The 17,923-nt window shown below is 48.3% G+C and overlaps 1 protein-coding gene across 26 annotated transcripts in view; it reads right to left on the bottom strand.

Moving 5' to 3' along the window:
- Clcn7 (Cl-/H+ antiporter 7) overlaps positions 1-17,923 on the bottom strand; it is a 52,058-nt gene that overhangs the window by 28,286 nt on the left and 5,849 nt on the right. For 5 of the 26 annotated variants that reach the window (XM_021251355.2, XM_087202878.1, XM_087202875.1 and 2 more), the window contains one exon: positions 17,286-17,367. In XM_021251355.2, the coding sequence (XP_021107014.1) occupies positions 17,286-17,367 (82 nt within the window). Of the gene's footprint in view, positions 1-5,145; positions 11,350-12,010; positions 17,430-17,923 lie in introns of those variants that run through there. The other 21 variants (XM_087202872.1, XM_013068872.3, XM_087202871.1 and 18 more) reach the window with 16 other exon arrangements.

Raw genomic sequence — 17,923 nt, 5'->3', positions numbered from 1 at the left:
TGAAAATTGGAAGGAGTAGGGAGGGAGGAAAGGAGTAGGGGGAAAAAAGAATTAGGATGTGTTATGTACATGTACCAATTCCCCATGATAAATGTAATCATTATGTACTGCAAACATGGACTAATAAAGAAATTAAAAACAAAAATAAAAAGACAAATACTGTAGCTGGGAATTTAGCTCAGTGGCACCATACCTGCCTCGCAAGCACAAGGTCCTGAGTTGAATCCCCGGGGGCGGGGGGGGGGGGGAAGCAAATACTGAATGCTTCCACTTACATGAGATAGGTAGTATAGACCTATAAAGACAGAAAATAGAGTGGCAGTTGCCAGGGACTTGGGGATAGAGAAGTGAGGAGTTATTTAGTAGGTACAGAGTTTCAGTTTTGCAAGATGAAAAAGTTCTGGAGATTGCACAATAATAATATATTTATTTTTTTCACACTGAGAATTGGACCATGAGCCTTATCACTGAGCTGTATCTCCAGCCTCCTCCTCCTTCTATTTTGAGATAGGGTCCAGGTTGGGCTTGAATTTATGATACTCCTGCCTCAGTCTCCCAAGTATTTGGGATTAAAAGCATATACTACCACACACAGCTCAATAAGAATATACTTCACATTACTGAAGTATGCACATAAAAACGGTTAAGATGGTAATGTTTGTATTATGTGATTTTTTGACACTTTGGTTTTTTTTGATGCAGTACTGAGGATTGAACTCAGAGGTGCTCTACTACTGAGCTACATCTTCAGACCTTTTTATTTTTTTATTTTTTTTGGTACCGGGGATCGAATTCGGGTCCTTGAGCTTGCACAGCAGGCAGCGAAACCACTGAGCTAAATCCCTGGCCCAGACCTTTTTATTTTTTGAGACAGGGTCTCACTAAATTGCCCAGGTGGGAGTAAAACTCTCAATCTCCCTGCCTTAACCTCCCTCAGTCCTGGGATTACAGACATGGATCACCACTCCTGGCTCTTATGATTTTTAAAATGCTTTTTGAAAACTGTAAAGACTGTCGCTGTTTCATGCTACCTGCTCTGCATTCCAACATTCACAGAGCAACTGCCAATATAAGAGGTTCCACACTAAGCACTGAGGAAGAACAGGCTGCCCCACTAGGGGTTTATAGTCAAAGGAAACAAGGTCACATACAAAAAGTAAGCACAGACTCTGACAAAGGCAACAGAGAACAAAAGGGAGTGGCCACAGCATTTGGGCCAAGAAGGGGTGAGATCCTGCAATGAGCAGAGTAGCCGAGAGTGGGGCCGGGGGCAGTGGAACGGGAGAGGGGGGCGGGGGTAGGTGGCAGTGGAGCAGTCCTGGGTATGGAACAGACAGTGCATGTCACCTAATTCTGTGCGCTATGGCCCCTGCTGAGGAGACCTCCCAGGATCTTCTGACCAGATCTAGCCCCAGCTGTTTCCCTCAGCATTCTGTACCCTGTTGGGAGGAAGGACACAGCTGTATCTTTGGCTGGCCCTATCTCATGCTTTGGGCGAAGGGATGCTGACCGTGGCGGTTGGGGACTAGAAGAACACTTCCTGGAAGAAAGCAGGATTCAAGGACCTCTGGGGATGACTAGAGGTCCCTCCCTGCAGCTTCACTGCACCCTCAGGTCTTCACACTCAATAACACCCTCAAGCTGTGGTCAGTGACTACAAGTTACCCAGGGAAGGACACAGTCAGACATCAACCTGAGATCCCTCCTCTGCTGGAAGCATACGATGGTGCTTCCCAAAGTGAGCACAGCAATGTTCTGTACTTAAGAGTATTGCAAATATACACTGCCCACTACCCCACCCAGCCATCTGTTCCTAGCACTGACAGATTTCTCTTGGAAATTCTTGAAAGGCTCTACACTGCCTGAACACATGAACATGACTTGTCAGCTGAGTTCACCTTTTCCCTGTCTCATTGTCACCCCACGCTTGGCCCAGGGACCTGAGAATAGGAATGAGATCCACAGGGGGCTCTAAAGAGCCTGAGCTATGAACAGGTTACTGCCCAATCTGGTGCTACCACAAGGTGCTCAGCCAGCTCTGTCCTTGCTGAAGTGGCCCTAATGCTGCTGTTCAAGCCTGGAAATTCTGCAACAACCCCCAAAGGGTCAGGAGGCAGCCAGAACAAGCTGTCACACTCAGTTAACCAGAATGCTCCCACAGTGACTGTGGGTTAGTGTTTTAATTCAAATGGGCTCTGATCCCAGAGCAGCTTACAAAAGCACTGTCTACTGCAGCACGAGGAAGCCCTGAACCCAACTGAGCTGGCCTGCCACCAGAGGAGACCCTCCCCCAAGAAAAGCAGAACCAAGAAATTTAGTCAGCTTCTAAAGGAGTCATGCATAAATATAAATGGAAAGACATCACCAGGCATGGTGGCACACACTTGTAATCCCAGCACTTCGGAAGCTGAGACAGAAGAATAACCACAAATTCGATGCCAGCCTGGGCTACATAGTGAGTCCAAGGCCAACATGAACTACAAAGCCCTGTTTCAAGGGAAAAAAAACCCCATATATATATATATATACACACACACACACATATATATAAAGATATATGCACAAACATAAGTCATTTATGGGTTATCGGGAACACTAATATTTGACAGCCTTTTTTTGACAGGCCCCATGCTCAGGGCTCTTCAGGCATTAATTCTTCTGCAGAGAAACTGAGGCACATGCAGGCTGTAGATCTTGCCCAAGACCCTTAGCTGATCCAGAGCTTCTGTGCAAAGACCTCTAAAGATCCTCATTTTCAGACTGTCCTGTCCAATCTGCTGATGCAGGCTTAGGCTCTCTTAGTACTGGAGTCCCCACTTCTATTGGGCTAGCCCAGAGCTGGGCCAAACTCAAAGCCAGCTCATATGTTCGCACTCCAGACTGCCTTCCAAACTATTGAAGAATCCCAAACACACACACACACACACACACACACACACACACACACTCCTAGTGTCTTCTGCTGTCACTCCACCTGCTTGAGGATCCTGCACTTTCCAAACTGCATATCAATGTGACTTCTCATGCCCTTGGGGCCCCTCACACAGTCCTCAAAGGGTGCTGTTTCTGTTTCTAATGGGAAAAAGGCTGCTATGTACATCTCAGAGTCCTGGGAAAACTACATGGAGCTAACCACAGGGCAGTTACACAAGTAATTATTTTGATTTTTTGGTTTTTTTTTTTTTGAGAAAGGGTCTTGTTGGGTAGTTCAGGCTGGCCTTGAACTCATGACCATCATTCTGCCTCTCAAGCACTGGGATCACAGGCCAGTGCCACCACACCCAGCCTCAATCATTTTTTAAAAGAAGCTAACCAATTATTAACTGGAAACAAACAAATAAGGCTGTAACACTATTTAAAGGAATAAATCAACACACTCTTGGGTTGGGGATTTAGCTCAGTGGCTCTGGCGCCTGCCTTCCAAGTGCAAGGTCCCAAGTTCGATCCTTGGTACCAAAAACAAAACAAAACAAAACAAATAAATCAACACATTCTTAAAAAAAAAAAAGCCAGCTTCTGTATCTATTTCCAAAGGAAAGTAGGAAACTCCATGCCCATTTTCCTCCTGAGATAAACTCAATCTGTCAAAATTTGCAGTCTCTTTGTCAGCTCTTAAAACCAATTTTCTTCTGTCTTATGAACTTTAGATTTCTTTTAGAACAGGGGGAAAAAACCCCAGAAACATTCCAAGAAGAAAAGATCTAACCACACAGACCCACCACTCTAAATTACCCACTTCAGACCACTTCTGCAGATCATGAGATGCAAGCAGATGTCACTTCAGAAGGAGCTGAGCTGCTTCCTACCAGCAAAGAGCAGACATTCTCAAATGCATCTTTTAGGGAATGGAAAAATCTTAAATTATAAAAAAAAGAAAAGAAAAATCTTAAATTATAAAGTTCTACAGACATAGTCTGATGGAGGCGGGTACTGGGGATAGAACCTAGGGCCTTTGCATTGAGCAACATCCTAACTCTTTTTTAAAATTTGAGACAGGGACTTACTAAATTGCTAAACTGCCAAGGTTGGGCTGGAACTTCTGCTCCTCCTGCTTCAGCCTCCCAGAGTACTGATATTACAGGCATGTACCAGCACACCCAGCTAGAAAACAGCCTCATTTTTATGTCCTTCCTAACCTTTAAACACTGTAGGGCTTAATACACAAGTATAAAACAGAAAGAGAAAACTTAAAGGATAGTACAAGGTAAATCAACACCAATCAACCTGAATAATTCACTGATTCAAAATCAAGAGTATGGCCAGGTGTGGTGGTGCACGCCTGTAATCCCAGCACTCAGGAAACTGAGGCAGGAGAATTGCCTCGAGTTCGTGGCCAGCCTGGGCTCCATAGTGAGTTCAAGGACAGCCTGGACTGCTTAGCAAGACCCTGTCTCAAAAAATAAAAGTATAGGGGGAAAGAAATCAAACTGTAATTTCTTCTCTGAATCTTAATGCATTTAAAGACCCAAACTGCATTTTTTTTTGGCACCAGGAATCGAACTCGGGTCCTTCTGCATGCGAGGCAGGTGGTGGCACAACTGAGCTAAATCCCCGGCCCCCAAACTGCATATTGTCAGCTGAGCACGTTCCAACATGTCTTCTTTTTTTCAGTACCGGAAATCGAACTCAGGACCTTGTGCTTGTCAGGCAGGCGCACCACACGTTCCAATCTATCTGATTTGTTAATAGTGTTGGCTGCACATTTCAAATTCAAGTAAGTGCTAAAAGAAACGTAATACCGACACTTGTCATTGCTACCATTGCTCTCAGTGTCAGACTGATCCCCACAGAGGAAGGTGATGCATGGACATCTTCAGTGACCTCACTGAAAGAGCAACGGAAAGAGTAACTCTGCAAACAAAACTATAATTTAAAACATTCCAGGATTCAAAACACAAAAACAGTTGTTGGTGCGTTTATTACAATTTAAAAAGAGCTTCAGAAGATCATTGGCTTCCACTTTGAAGTCATTCTTGAGAATACCGCAAGGAAATATACTGGGGTCAAGGCTGTCCAAGGCAGGGCTCGGCTCACGCCCTCCTCAGACCCTGAGGGCCTCCTAGCCTCAGCGGCCTAGCCAACTGCCCTCCAAAAGCCCGGGTTCTCAGCATGTCTGGACGGTCCCAAGCCCCTCAGTAGCCTCACCTGGGGCCCGGTGGGCCCGGCCCCGTTCAGCACCGGCGTCCCGTCTCCCGGCTGCACTGTCCTCCACAGCAGCGGAGCCGCTTCCTCGTCATCGTGGTCGCGGCCGGACCACGACACTTTCTTGGAGACGTTCGCCATGACCCGCAGCGGTCGCGGAAACCGACCACCGCCCCCCCCCGGCCCCCACCAGTGCGTTTCCGAGAACCGCGCCCGTGATCACATGACGTGGCACCAGGCGGGCACGTGACTAGAGATGGCACTCACGTGACGGGCGACTGTGGCCGCCGAGGGCCATACACGTGGGGCCTCCTGGGAGTTGTGGTTCGGGCAGCTAAGTCTGGGCAAGTGGGGCAGACGTGGCCAAGGGCCAGGTTCTTACACGATTGCGGAGTCGACCTCGGCCTCTGGGTCAGGTAAGGACGAGCAGAGACTAACCTGATAGGAATAGTTGACAGGGCTGCATGCACCCCAACCCCTGAAGTCCCCAGAAGGACTTCTCATGATGAAGAGGAAACTTGTGAGAAATCTGGTGGACTCCACCTGAACCACAGGACGAGCTGACCTCATGTCCCTCCCTCCTGGTGCACGAGCTAAGAAGGTCCCAACATCACTCTGCCATCCCACAAATATACTTAGTTGAGTCCCACCCTAAGGGTAAAGTCAGATAAGCTCAAATCCAAGCGGTCCTCTTTCCTAAGGCCAGTGTCCTCAAGGACAAAGAAAGGCTCAATTAAAGGAGAAAGACAGCTAGCCTATAACCCAGACACTTAGGGAGGTTGAAGTAAGAGGATGGCAAGTTCAACCTCAGCCTGGGCCATTTAGTGAGACCCTGTCTCAAAATAAAAAATATTTTTAAAGGCTGGGGATGAACCAGGTGTGGTGCCACACATCTGTAATCCCCAGCACTGGGGAGACTATAGCTATGGCAGGAGGATTGCTTTGAGTTTGAGGCCAGCTTGGGGCTACGTGGTGAGTCCAAGAGAAACCTGAACTACAGTAAGACTCTGGCTCAAAAAAGTGGGGATGTGGGCCAGGAGTTTAGCTCAGTGGTGCCACCACCTGGCTCCAAAGCACAAGGTCCTAAATTCCATCTCTGGTACAAAAAAAAAAGTGGGGGGGTGGATGTAGCATAGTGCAAAGGTCCTGGGTTCAGTCTCTGGAACCATATGGGACTGATAGATATAGATATAGATTTAACATTTGATTACTCTAGGATATACATACATACATATATCCAACTATTTGTCCAACTTATGTCTTACAACCTTTTTTAGGTTTCAAATTTTTCTAAATCAAAAGATTTTAGAAGTTCTTCTGAGGGCCTAAGGCTGAGGCAGGGCTTGCTGGATGAACAGGGTTTGGGAGAAATTGCTTGGTGGGCAGAAGAGCTAAGTAGTATAGGTGGCATGGGACATAGCAGGGCATGTGGGAAGGAACATGAAAAGAGTCCTTGGAGTGAAGTGTTGTGCTTGGATCCATGGATGATCTCTGTGGCCAAACAGGGTTTAGAAACATTTCCCAAAGGCAATCCCTGACACAATAGGGAATTCAACTAACTTGTCCTCTTTTTTGTGCGCAGTCCTGGGAATGGACCCAAGGACCTTACACATGTTAGCCAAGTGCCACTGAGCTACCTCTCCAATTGTATGTTATGTATGTATTCTTAAATTTTGAGACAGGGACTCACTAAGTTCCTAAAGTTGCCCGAGTTAGACTCAAACTTGCAATTTTCCTGCCCCACCCTCTGAGTCCTGAGGATTATAGGCATGTGCTACTGCACCTGGCTTCAACTTGTCCTTTTAAGGAACAGTGTCTGTGTCTAAAGATGAGTGGGCTGGGGTGGATAGTTGCAGAAAGAGAAACCAGCCTATGGCTCCTTGCCAGGACTCTTTCCCTTGAGGGTCAGAGTTATTGTGTTTTCCTTAACCAGGGAATATAGGAGACTTGAGTTAAAGGAAGAATTTGGTGGCATTAGAGGGGCATATGGTTCATGCTTCAAATTGGACACGTGACTTTGTTGCTGACTGCAGTGGGAATGTTGATTCATGTCTGATACACGTTTAGACTGGCTGGCTCCAAAACTAGACAAGCTTCCCATGTCTGCCTGTCCCAAATCCCCACTGCTCCCTGGGCTCCTCTCATACCATCTGGGCACTGCCCCTTGATACTGCTAATTTACCACAACTCTAAACCCTTGCTCTAGTGTCTGCTTATGTGGATACCCTCCCCTCAACCCATGAAACTTCCTGAATGCAGCTGCCCACAGGAATGCCTGCCTCTACCAAGATCCTAAAGCTTTTTAGTATGGGGACACTAGGGCAAATACTGGTGTAACTACCATGATATCATAGCCCCTGGGCTTTATAAGCACCCTAAAGCTGGGAGAGCTGGAAACAACTTCTTGTGGTCTTTTCCCAGCCATGTGGAGGGTAGAAGGGCCCAACTGTCACCTTTATCTCAAAGCTGAGTCTGAGAGCAAGAGTTTTGAATTTTTTAAAAAAGTTTTTTGAACTGTCAGTTGTCTATCTCATGCCTGCTCAAGACAACTGTGCCGGGGGCCTAGCTGTCCCTCTGGGAGTATTTACTAAGCAGGTCACCAGTCTTTCCAAAAAAAGATGCCAGATGGCTCCTTCCTCAAATGCAAAATGAGGATGGGCATGGTGGCGCATGCCTGTAATCCCAGCACTTTGGAGGCTGGGAAGGCTGAGGCAAGAGGACCACTGGAAGTTCAAGGCCAGCCTGTGGTACATAATGAGTTAAAGGCCAGTTTGAACTACATAGTGAGACCCTGTCTCCAAAAAAAAGCCAAATGAAATGGAGCACGAGAGTTCTAGAAAACATCAGACAGAGAAGATGAGAAAGGCTCTGAGCCAGGTGCAGTGAGACAGACTTGTGGTCCAAGGGTCTTAGGAGGCTGAGGCAGGTGCATCACTTAAGTCCAGAAGTTTCAGGGCAGCCTCAGCCAGAGGAAGGAACCATCTCAAAAGAGAGTGAAAAAAAAGCTGGATGTGGTGTGTACACCTGTAATCTAGGCACTTTGGAAGACTGAGGCAGGAGGATAGCAAGTTTGCGTCCAACCTGTGCAACCCAGTGAGACCTTGTCTCAAAAAATAAAAAAGGGCTGGAGATATAGCTCAGTGCAAAGGCACATGGTTCAATACACAGTGCCTTGAAAAAAATGTGGAAGAGGGCCCTCTAACAAGTTAGACGGTTCTGGGGAAGCAGAAGCCAGTGATTCAAGTATGCTTCACATGGTGCTCACAGGGCTTTCCAGTTCTAAAATTCATTCCCAACCTTGACTCATCAACTAAGGGACTTTCCTCCCCACTAAATTGCAAAAACGTTGCAAACTCCCAGGCTGCTTCTTACCTTTTGTGCGCGTGGTCCCAGCAACGAAGTGTTGTTGCGGTTGAGACTGTGGAGCAGTTGGCCGCTCCAAGAGGTACGCTCCCCCGTTTTTGAAAAAGAAGTATCCCACACTCCCTGACAGCTCTGGTGGGCAGTTCCCTGGGCTAGCTTTGTCCCTCAGCCCTGCAAACCGCGCCCCCCACTGGGGGGGGCAGGAACTTGCCCCTGGGGCTCATCTCCTGGACCCCTCACCACGCCTGGCAAGAACCCTGGGTGAGTGCATCCCTCTTAGCCACCTTTGCTCCTGGATCCGCTTCTAGACGTCCCACAGCATTCTGGGCTTCACATCAGCTTTGGGGAAAGAGGATTCCGAACAAGTCCTGTTCCTGGCAGACCCTTGTCTGCCTCAACCAGCAGGCTGTCTTCAGAGAAAGCTAGTGCTCTCTGCAGGCGGTTTTCAGATACCCTGTAGCTCATCCCCCAGTACGGAGGAGCAGACCGGCTCTTTGGCTCATGGAGCAACAGGCTCAGCCCAGGAGGGGCATCTATGGTCCTGGGAAGCTACCATCTGCATTCAGGCCCATTGAAGGCCAGCAAGGTGTTATTCCTTTTGCTCCAAGGCCTGGGCCTCTATCTAGCAACCTCTGCAGGCAGCCCTCCAGAGATAAACCTGACCCTTGCTCCCAGCCCTTCTGTGTGAGCCCATTGATTTGGCAAAATGCCATCAGCAGCTCCTACAGCTCCACTGGAGGGTAACCAGGACTGCAAAGGAGGGCTCCAGCCACAATTCACACTAGGCCACTTCTGGGGCCCTCCAAAGATCCGAGGGAGAATGGCTTCCAGTATTCATGTTCAGGCCCAGAAGCTCCCCTGAACACTGGAAACAAAGTGGCAGACCTGACATTGAACCAGGCAGAAACAGGGAGGAATTGTGTGGCCACAGTGGAGGGTTCTGGGTGAGGAAAACACAAGACTCCCCTTCTGAGGCCTAGGCAAGGGGTCCCTCTGACCCTGTCACCACCTCCCAAACTAAGCTATGAGGTAACCCCTGAAGACATAGCTCAGGAGAAGGAGGCCGCATGGAGGCTCACAAACAAAATTCTGATGGGGGAATCGCAGGCCAAGGTCAGCAAGACCACACAGCCTTCCAGCCCTCCTCCCTTGCCTGCCCCAGGGACTGCTCCACCTTCTGTCCCTGCAGTGCCCAACAGGAATGGAGGGGAGAATAAGAATAGAAAGAAGCAGGACTCAAGGTGTCAGGGGGCCCCCTGGCACCTGCTGCTGTGGCCACCTCAGTGCAGCCGGGGTCTAGGAGGAACCACACTTCAGCTGCTCCCCTCTTGAGCTCACAGCCCCTTCCAGTCCCCTCCTCACATGCCACAGACGCTGCCCCTAGCTCCTCAGTACCTGTCCCATCTCCTGCTGCTGGCAAGGACAGCATAAGGAGAGGCAAGACTCCTGCTTTACCTGGGCCTTCAGTAGGGGAGCGCTTTCCTCACAGGAAGGAAAAGAGGAAACTCACCCAGGGGCCCACTGAGAATGGGGAGGACCCGGGCCCTTTGAATCCAAGGGTCGCTAAGAGCACAGCAGCCGGTGCCACATCTCTCACAGCACCTCCTGGGGCCCTGCTCTCGTCCTCCTAAGCCCAAGGCTCTGCTCCCCAGTTAGGGGTCACCCCTATGGGTACATCCGGGCCTGATGACGGGGTCACCCCTATGGATACCACACCCGCACCCTGAGCCTCTCCTCCTGGGGCCTCCCACTGGCTCCAGTGGGAACTCCTTCCCCTCTGCACAGGCTATTGTGACTTGCCCAGTGGCAGCACAGCCACAGCCTCCACCCTGCCCACACCGAACCCCAGCCATACAAGGGAACCATTAAACCAGGCCACACAAGGGAAACATCGCATTAACTCTGCCTCTAGCAAGCCACCCACACCGGGGGCCATTGATAGGCACAGGCAGCAGCATGGAGCAGCCACCTAGCCTAGTGGCCTCCATTTTAAAGCCCTGGCAGCTCCAGCTCCAGGACTGGCCCCAGCCTCTACTCCAGCCTCGAGCAGCACAACACAGCCAGCCCTCGGGGGTTCCTTATTCACAAAGAGGGGCCCAGGGAACCATGACAGCTCCCAGGTGGTCTCTAATGTCACCCAGGCTCTTTTCCCTCCTGGGACTTCCATTGCCGCTGCCTCTGCCACAGCCACATACCCACATACCCAGGGCTATGACTCAAATCCAGCACAACGGACAGCACTTCTCAAAGGTGCCTGACCAAAGCTCAGGCTCAGCGATGTTGGCAGCTTGAGCTACACCAGAGGGCTGTGGGAGGAAACAGATGCCCCACGTTGTAACTGCCTTTGAGGCACTGAGCAGATCTTTAATGGGAAGAGGGAGCCCCAAGCACCACAGCGCACGCTGGGGGATCCGGGATCATGACAAGCGAGGTTGCCTCAAACCACACGCGCAAGCTGGCCTCTAACCCTGGCCTCCTTGCCTCTCATGAGGCCAGAGTTAGGGAGAAGCTGGCCTTTTAGGGTCACCTCATCCTCTGTCTAGGCTTCTCACACACAGCTGCTAAATGAGCCACCAAATCATCCTCCAGCAGCTCAGGACCTGCTCCTGTGGAGTTTAAGAGGCCAAAGCTGCCCTAAGAGAATAGCCACTTCCTCCTAGAGGCTACCTGTGAGCCTTGTATACATGTCAACCACAAATCCTGTGCTGACCTCAGTGATCCTGGGGCACACTGGAGGTTCAGAAGAGCATCATCTGCCTCATTCCAGCTGTCTTCCCGGCTCCTTTGCCCTCAAAGCTGGCTGGGATTGCAGGTGTGTCCTACCATTCCACCACCATCTCCTCCTCCTCCTCCCTCCCTCCCCCCTCCCCCCCCTCCCCTCCTCCTCCTCCCCTCTGCCTCCTCCCCTCCTCCTCCCTCCCTCCTCCCTCCCCCTCCCCTCCTCCTCCTCCCCTCTGCCTCCTCCCCTCCTCCTCCTCTCCTCCTCCTGCATTTTGCTAGCACGAGTCTGTGACAGGAGCCTGACTCGCCACCCACCCATCCAGCCAGAGTCTAGTGGGTGGAAGGAGACGCCCCTGCTATAGCTTCACTCCAGGACAGGGGCCAGGCCCTGGAGCCCAGAGCCTGGAGCCTCAAACGGGTGGGGGATTGCTTGTCAGCGGAAAAAGTGACTTTCTGAAGTAGGGCCTCTTCCCTCCTCCCTATGTAGAAGGGGGCAGCTGTTTACGTTCTTTTTTTAGAAAAAAAAAATTCCTCCTGCTCTTCCCGCTTTCACATGCTAACTTGTTTCTGTTGGCTGCGGTGGGAGCTGCAGAAGGTGGCGGGTGAGCGGCGCCCTGCTTGAGTTTCTTTCTAGGGGCTGCCCAGGCGCCCATTTTATGGTGAACTCGGAGCCGCGTAGCCCCAATATTTCCTCCACCCTGGTGCGCCCGAGAGCCCTATGGGGATGTGTGGAGGCCCAGCTGAGAATCACTTCTGGTGGGCCTGCGGGGGTGTGTGTACTCACAGGGGGCTGCAGGCTCGTGAGTAGGAGGAGGAGCAAGAGGGCCAGCGATGTCTGGTGGAGGAGGAGGAGGCGGAGGCGGAGGAGGCGGAGGAGGAGGAGGAGAAGTTACTTTATATGACTTCTGGCTTTCACAATTTTCTGAGCCTGAGCCTAACCTGTGGGTCTGACTGAGAGAATGTTTTATATAAAATTGAGGAAAATCCATATTTTTTGGCTCCTGAGTGGTGCACATTAGATATCTCTGAGGTCTAATTGCTTTAGAGTTTTATTCCAGTTCTTTATTTTCTTATTGCTCTTCTTTCTGGTTAAAATATTCATTCTGAATTTTCAGTATAGAATTCTCCTACTATAATTGTTTAATTGTGTCTTCTTCAATAATGTCAAGTTTTTCTTCATGTAATTAGAAGCTCTATGGTTGGATGCAGATTTGCTTATGATCGTTATATCTCTTGATGAGTTCTCCCTACACACATGCACTTTATCTGTGGTATTGGGACTGAAGTCACGGCCTTTGGACTGCTAGGTAAGTGCTGTATTCTATTGTTATAACTTAGGATCCTCCTGCCTTCACCCCCTAAAGTGGCTGGTATTGCAGGTGTGTACTACCATGCCTGGCAGATAGCCCCCCTTTTAAATATGATATCCTTTTTTGTCTCTTGTAGCAGTTTTTGGCTTAAAATTCTTGCTATCTATCTCTGGGTACTGGTTGTGTGGAGTATGCCTTCCGTTCTTTCACTTTCAACTTATTTGTGTTTAAGGCTCTAAACAGCATGCCCTGCTGACAGTATAGAGTCAGATCATGTTACTATTCTCCAATCCAGCCTTTGAATTGGAAATTTTATTCCATTGATATTTATTTACACTGACCTTTGTCTCTCACGTTTTATGTCTTTATTGTTTTTCCTCATTTCTTCCGTTATTGTTTCGTGTTTTTTATTTTGCTTTGGTATATCAGTTTGGTTCCCTCCTCAATTCCTTTTCTGAATATTTTTAGAAATGTGTATTGGTTAACATATTAGCTTTCTTCTAATATAGCAAATGTGTAAGATGATCGTGTTATAAAGAGAAATGACATACATCAGTTCATAGTTTACAAGGTTCCAGTCCAGGGTTGATTACCCCACGTTGTCCTTACTGCTTTGTGCCTTTGGCAAGTGGCACATCATGGTGAGTGTATGTGGCAGAGAAAAACCACTTGCCTCATGGAGACAAGTCAAAGTGGAAGAGAAAGGGGAAGTGGCAGCACACTCCAGGTCCGGTTCCGGTTGGGGGGTTCGCCTGTGTGACCAAAGTACCCCTCACTAGGCCACACCTCTTAAAGGTTCCAGCCCCTCCCAGGGGCACCACTCTGGGGGTGGCCTTTAGCACATGAGCCTTTGTGGGGCCTCCAACATGCAAACTTTAGCACCTAATCTGGAGGTGCCCATTAAATCTGAACTATGCAACAATTTAGTTTAAATTAATACAAAATAACACCTGATCCTTGGCATAGGAAATTTGAATCTGAGTGTTTTGTTTTGGTTGCCAGCTTGGGGCGGGGGTGAGCTATGGCCTACTTCTGTGATGCATCTTTGCAACATGTGAGCAAGAAATGCCCAAGCACAGGAAATGAAACGAGCAGGCTCAGGTACATAGCAGAAGCATTGGCTTCTGGTGAGTGGCTTGGGCATTATTTGCCCTGTGGCCGTGTCACCGCTGCTTCTGGCTTCTTGTGGTCTTTTCCTCTGTGTTGCACCACCTGTAACCTCTTCTAAGCATCTTTACTGCTGGGTTTGGGGCTCACTTGGGTGACCCTGGATCTCATCGTGAGATTAACTGAATTATACCAGCAAAGACCCTTTTTCCAAATCAGTTATATTCACGAGCTCTGGCAGTTAGGATATGGACATAATATGTGGGGCATCACTGAACTCACCATTGGGAGTCAGAGAGAATGAATTCTGTAGCTTTCACCAAGTGGATACACTTGGCCTTAGAAGTTCAGGAGTACTACCGGAACCTACAGAATCTGTAGGACATTCCAGATACACCTGCCTGGAGTGAGATTTTCCCTTTTGTGTCATTATAGCACTTTAAATCTAGAAAGAACCTCAGAGAGGAGCATCATATACTACTTAAGATGTAATGGTAGTCATAGTAACCACAGCAGGAGGAGCCAGCATGTACTTAGCACTGATTGGACACCTGGCCATGTTCATATATATTTCATATATATTCACTCATGAAGTCCACCCAGCAATGCCAACAGGTGGGTGTTATCGTTACCATATTTTATAGAAAAGAAAATGGGCACAGAAAGGTTGGATGACTTGTTCAAGGTTGCACAGCAAGGCTGCACAGCAAGGTTGCACAGCAAGGCTGGGATCAGAACCTCATCCATCTAGCTCCAGAATCTGTGCTCTAACAGCTGCACAGGCAGCAGAAAGGAGACTTCTGGGTTTTCCCAGAATACATCTCAGCACAGCCCCTTTCCCCAGGCACAGAAGTGAGACTCCCTTCATCCTGAGCATGTGGACTGGCCAGACTAGAGGGATTCCCCCAAACCTTCTCCACTCTAGGGTTACTGATTTTCATGGCAGGGAGGAAAGGCAGGAGCTTGTCTTCCAAATTCATAAAGGACCTTGAAGATAGCAGGACCAGGGTGGAAGCATCTGATTGGCCCATGTTGGGCCAGTCATGCTGAGATGAATCAGCATTGACTTTGTGCCTAGTTCTGTGCTGGACAGAAGGTGGGAAAGGAGAGGCGGTGAGGATACTGTCCCCCTTGAGAGTTTGCCATCTTGGGAGAGATGAGATTTCTGAACTTGAAATTATCAGCTGTTTGTGTTCACTAGTGGCAGTTGAGGCTATACTGCTATATAGCACAGTGCAGGCAGGCATGGAAATTCCAATGCGGCCTGGACATTTTAGCTTGGGGATTTGTGAAAGGAAGCAACCCCATTTAACAGATGGGAATACTGAGGCCAGAAGGCCTAGGTGCCTGAACTGCAGGGTGTGGGCTCCCAGATCTGGGTTCAAACCAAACTTCGCTGAGCTTCTGTGTCCTTTTCCTGTGGGTTACAAGGAGGGAGTGATGTGAGCACTGAGTGAAATAAAGACAAGGAAGGTGATTATTTCGGCTGGGCTCCCCAGAAGCAGGCTCCAGATGAAAACCTGGGGATGTGTACTTTATTTGGGAGAGGCCCTCAGTGGGCCTGGGAAGAGGTTGGGGAGCCAGGCGGGATGCCTGGGACCTGCTTTCCAGTGTCCATGCTCACCCTTGCAGCCTCTTTGCAAGTCCGCACAGCAGAGACAATGGGAGCCCCCTGGCCTGGCAGTCTGTCACCAGAGAAGGAAAGGAACGCGGGGTAATTCCTTTCTCTCCCGGGACGAGGTTGGGGGGCATCCCCTCTGATGTGGGCTCAGGACTTGCCTTATCTTGTGTCCTTGTCCTACAAGCCTATGATGATAAAAGGGAAAGTCACATTTATGAATATTTTATTAACACATGATTATGGCAATAATTTCTACCCCTTCCCCCTCCTAAGTTATTTTAAGAAGAGCAGCTGTTGGTCTGCCTGGAGGCCCTGCCCAATGATCTATCCACTATATATTCTGCTTTGGAAGGTTTCGTGATAGGTTGTTCCAAAGTCAGCTATTAAGAATTTCACAGTCATGGCCGGGGACTTAGCTCAGTGGTTTCGCCACCTGCTGTGCAAGCACAAAGACCCAAGTTCGATCCCCGGTACCAAAAAAATAAAAAATAAAAATAAAATAAAAAACAAGAATTTCACAGTCATGTATAAATCTCTTTGCTTTCTGTCCTAATGGATCATTTTGAATTATATTAAGAATCATCTTCATTAATCCAGACTTTTTTTTTTCATTAAGATAATATCTCTTCGCAGTGTGCCTGGGTTCCTTAACTGAGTTTGAAAGCCCTGGTCCTATTCTACAAAACCGTTATCATCCCTGTGGGGAGATGTGGGGCCATATAATCACACTCAGGTTATATGGTTTTTGAACCCATAAAGGAATAACAGCCACTGCTAGTGTGGGTTTAGTGTTTGATGGTTTCAGAAGACTTACACCTCAGTGATGTCTGTGATCCAGTCAGACTAAGGCAATAATCCAGTGAGAAAAACTGCCTCCCACTAGCTGGGGGCAGGTCTGAGCCTGTTTCCTCCTCTGCACAATGGGGCTCCTGCTAGTGTGATGGCCAACCCGACTCCATCTTGTGCCTCAATGCCATTTTGTACCTGTGCTTGAACAAAGTGATTGCATGTGAACAAAGCACCCAAACCCCCCACATCCTGCTTGGCAGTAAACTTCCTACAGTTGCAGGATGTTTTGTAGCTCACCTAGTGTGTGTGAAACTTCCTTGAACCCCCCACTAACCTGGCACAATTCTGCTTCTCTAAGATTCTGCTTGCTCTCCCCTGAGCCCTCCCCAACTGAAAGCATGATTTAAAAGGTGAAATCAAACTGCTTCCCATTGCCAAGGAAACTTTCTGGGCGCTACCCCCTGCAGCCGCTGGCTATAATGAATGGGTTTGAATCTGGCACAGTGTGTGTGTGTGTGTGCGTGTGTGTGTGCAGGTCAAATGACTGCATAGTCATGCACAAAACATCACTAAGAAAAAAGACACAGATTACAAAACATCAAGGTCCTTTCTACTTTTTGGCTATTATAAATATTACTGCTATGGACATTCACATGCAAGATTCTGTGAGGACACAGATCTTCGAGTCTTGTAGAAATGATGTGTCCTATGGTAACCCTAGGTGTAATTGTCTGAGAAATCTCCAGACTGTTTTCCAAGGAGTGGGCCATTTTACATCCCCATCAGCTGTGTATGAGGTTACCAATTTCTCTACATCCTCACTAACACTTGATATTGTCTCTTTTTACTTATTTATTTGTGGTACTGGGATTGAACTCAGAGAGTACTGAGCTACATCCCCAGCCTAAGTCACCCAGGCTGGCCTTGAACTTGAAATCTTCCTCACCAATACCTATTCCCTCCAACCTGGGATTACAGGGGTGAACTGCTATTTTTAAAGAGCATTTTCAAGATCATCACAGGTCATATTCTACTCACCACAGTACCCCTAGTGCCGAGGAACCAAAACACTTGGCATCAATAGATTTTCAAAGAAAATGTACTGAATAAATGAATGAAAAGCAGAATGCGTAAGAATGTGTAAAAGAAAATTCTGTTACGGTTCATATTTCAGTGATATGGCACCTCATTTGTTGCAACTACATTGTAAGTTAATCAACAGGGTCACTTACGTGATTCAGAAAACACTGCACAATTATCTCATGGCCAGCAGCAGCAGCTTCCATCAAAGGAGTAAATCCATATACAGGCTCCCTGCAAGACAGGCCGGTCAGGTGATTGGCAGAGACAAGTCCTGTCATGTGACAGCTCCCCTGCTGAAGACAAACCACACCAAGACCCCTAAGCGTAGAGTGTAGTGTATGCTCACTCTCCCTCTGGGCCCATCCCCAGTGCTGGCCTCCTGTCCTAAAGACGGAGAGGGCCTCCTCCCCTCCTTCAAGGCTGTTTGCACCTGCTTCTCCTAAATCCCCACTTTAATCATGCTCAAAAGCAGCTACTACTCTTCATTTCTCACAGAAAGCTAATGTGTCCTACTTCTCTACACAAATTCCATCTTTTGAGTTTGACATTCTTGTGGAGAGTGTTTGGCAAAATTTTGCTTTTCTTTGCAAACTCTACATCAGGTGACAAACACAAATGTGGCCAACTTTTCCAAAATTGTGGAACAAATTAAGTTCATGAGGTACCACTGTAATTCTCTTTTTTCTTTTTGTAGTACTGAGGATTGAAGCCAGGGTCTTCACACCAGCCTCTTTAAAAAATTATTTTAAGACAGGGTCTCACTTTGTTGCTAAGTTGTCCACGTTGG

The sequence above is a fragment of the Heterocephalus glaber genome, unplaced genomic scaffold (assembly GCF_053883595.1).
Source record: "Heterocephalus glaber isolate CG9 unplaced genomic scaffold, H.glaber_assembly_v1.0 deba00001781, whole genome shotgun sequence".
Taxonomy (NCBI): Eukaryota; Metazoa; Chordata; class Mammalia; order Rodentia; family Bathyergidae; genus Heterocephalus; species Heterocephalus glaber.
The sequence above is the reverse complement of the archived record's forward strand: the minus strand, read 5'-3'. Positions and strand labels throughout refer to the sequence as shown.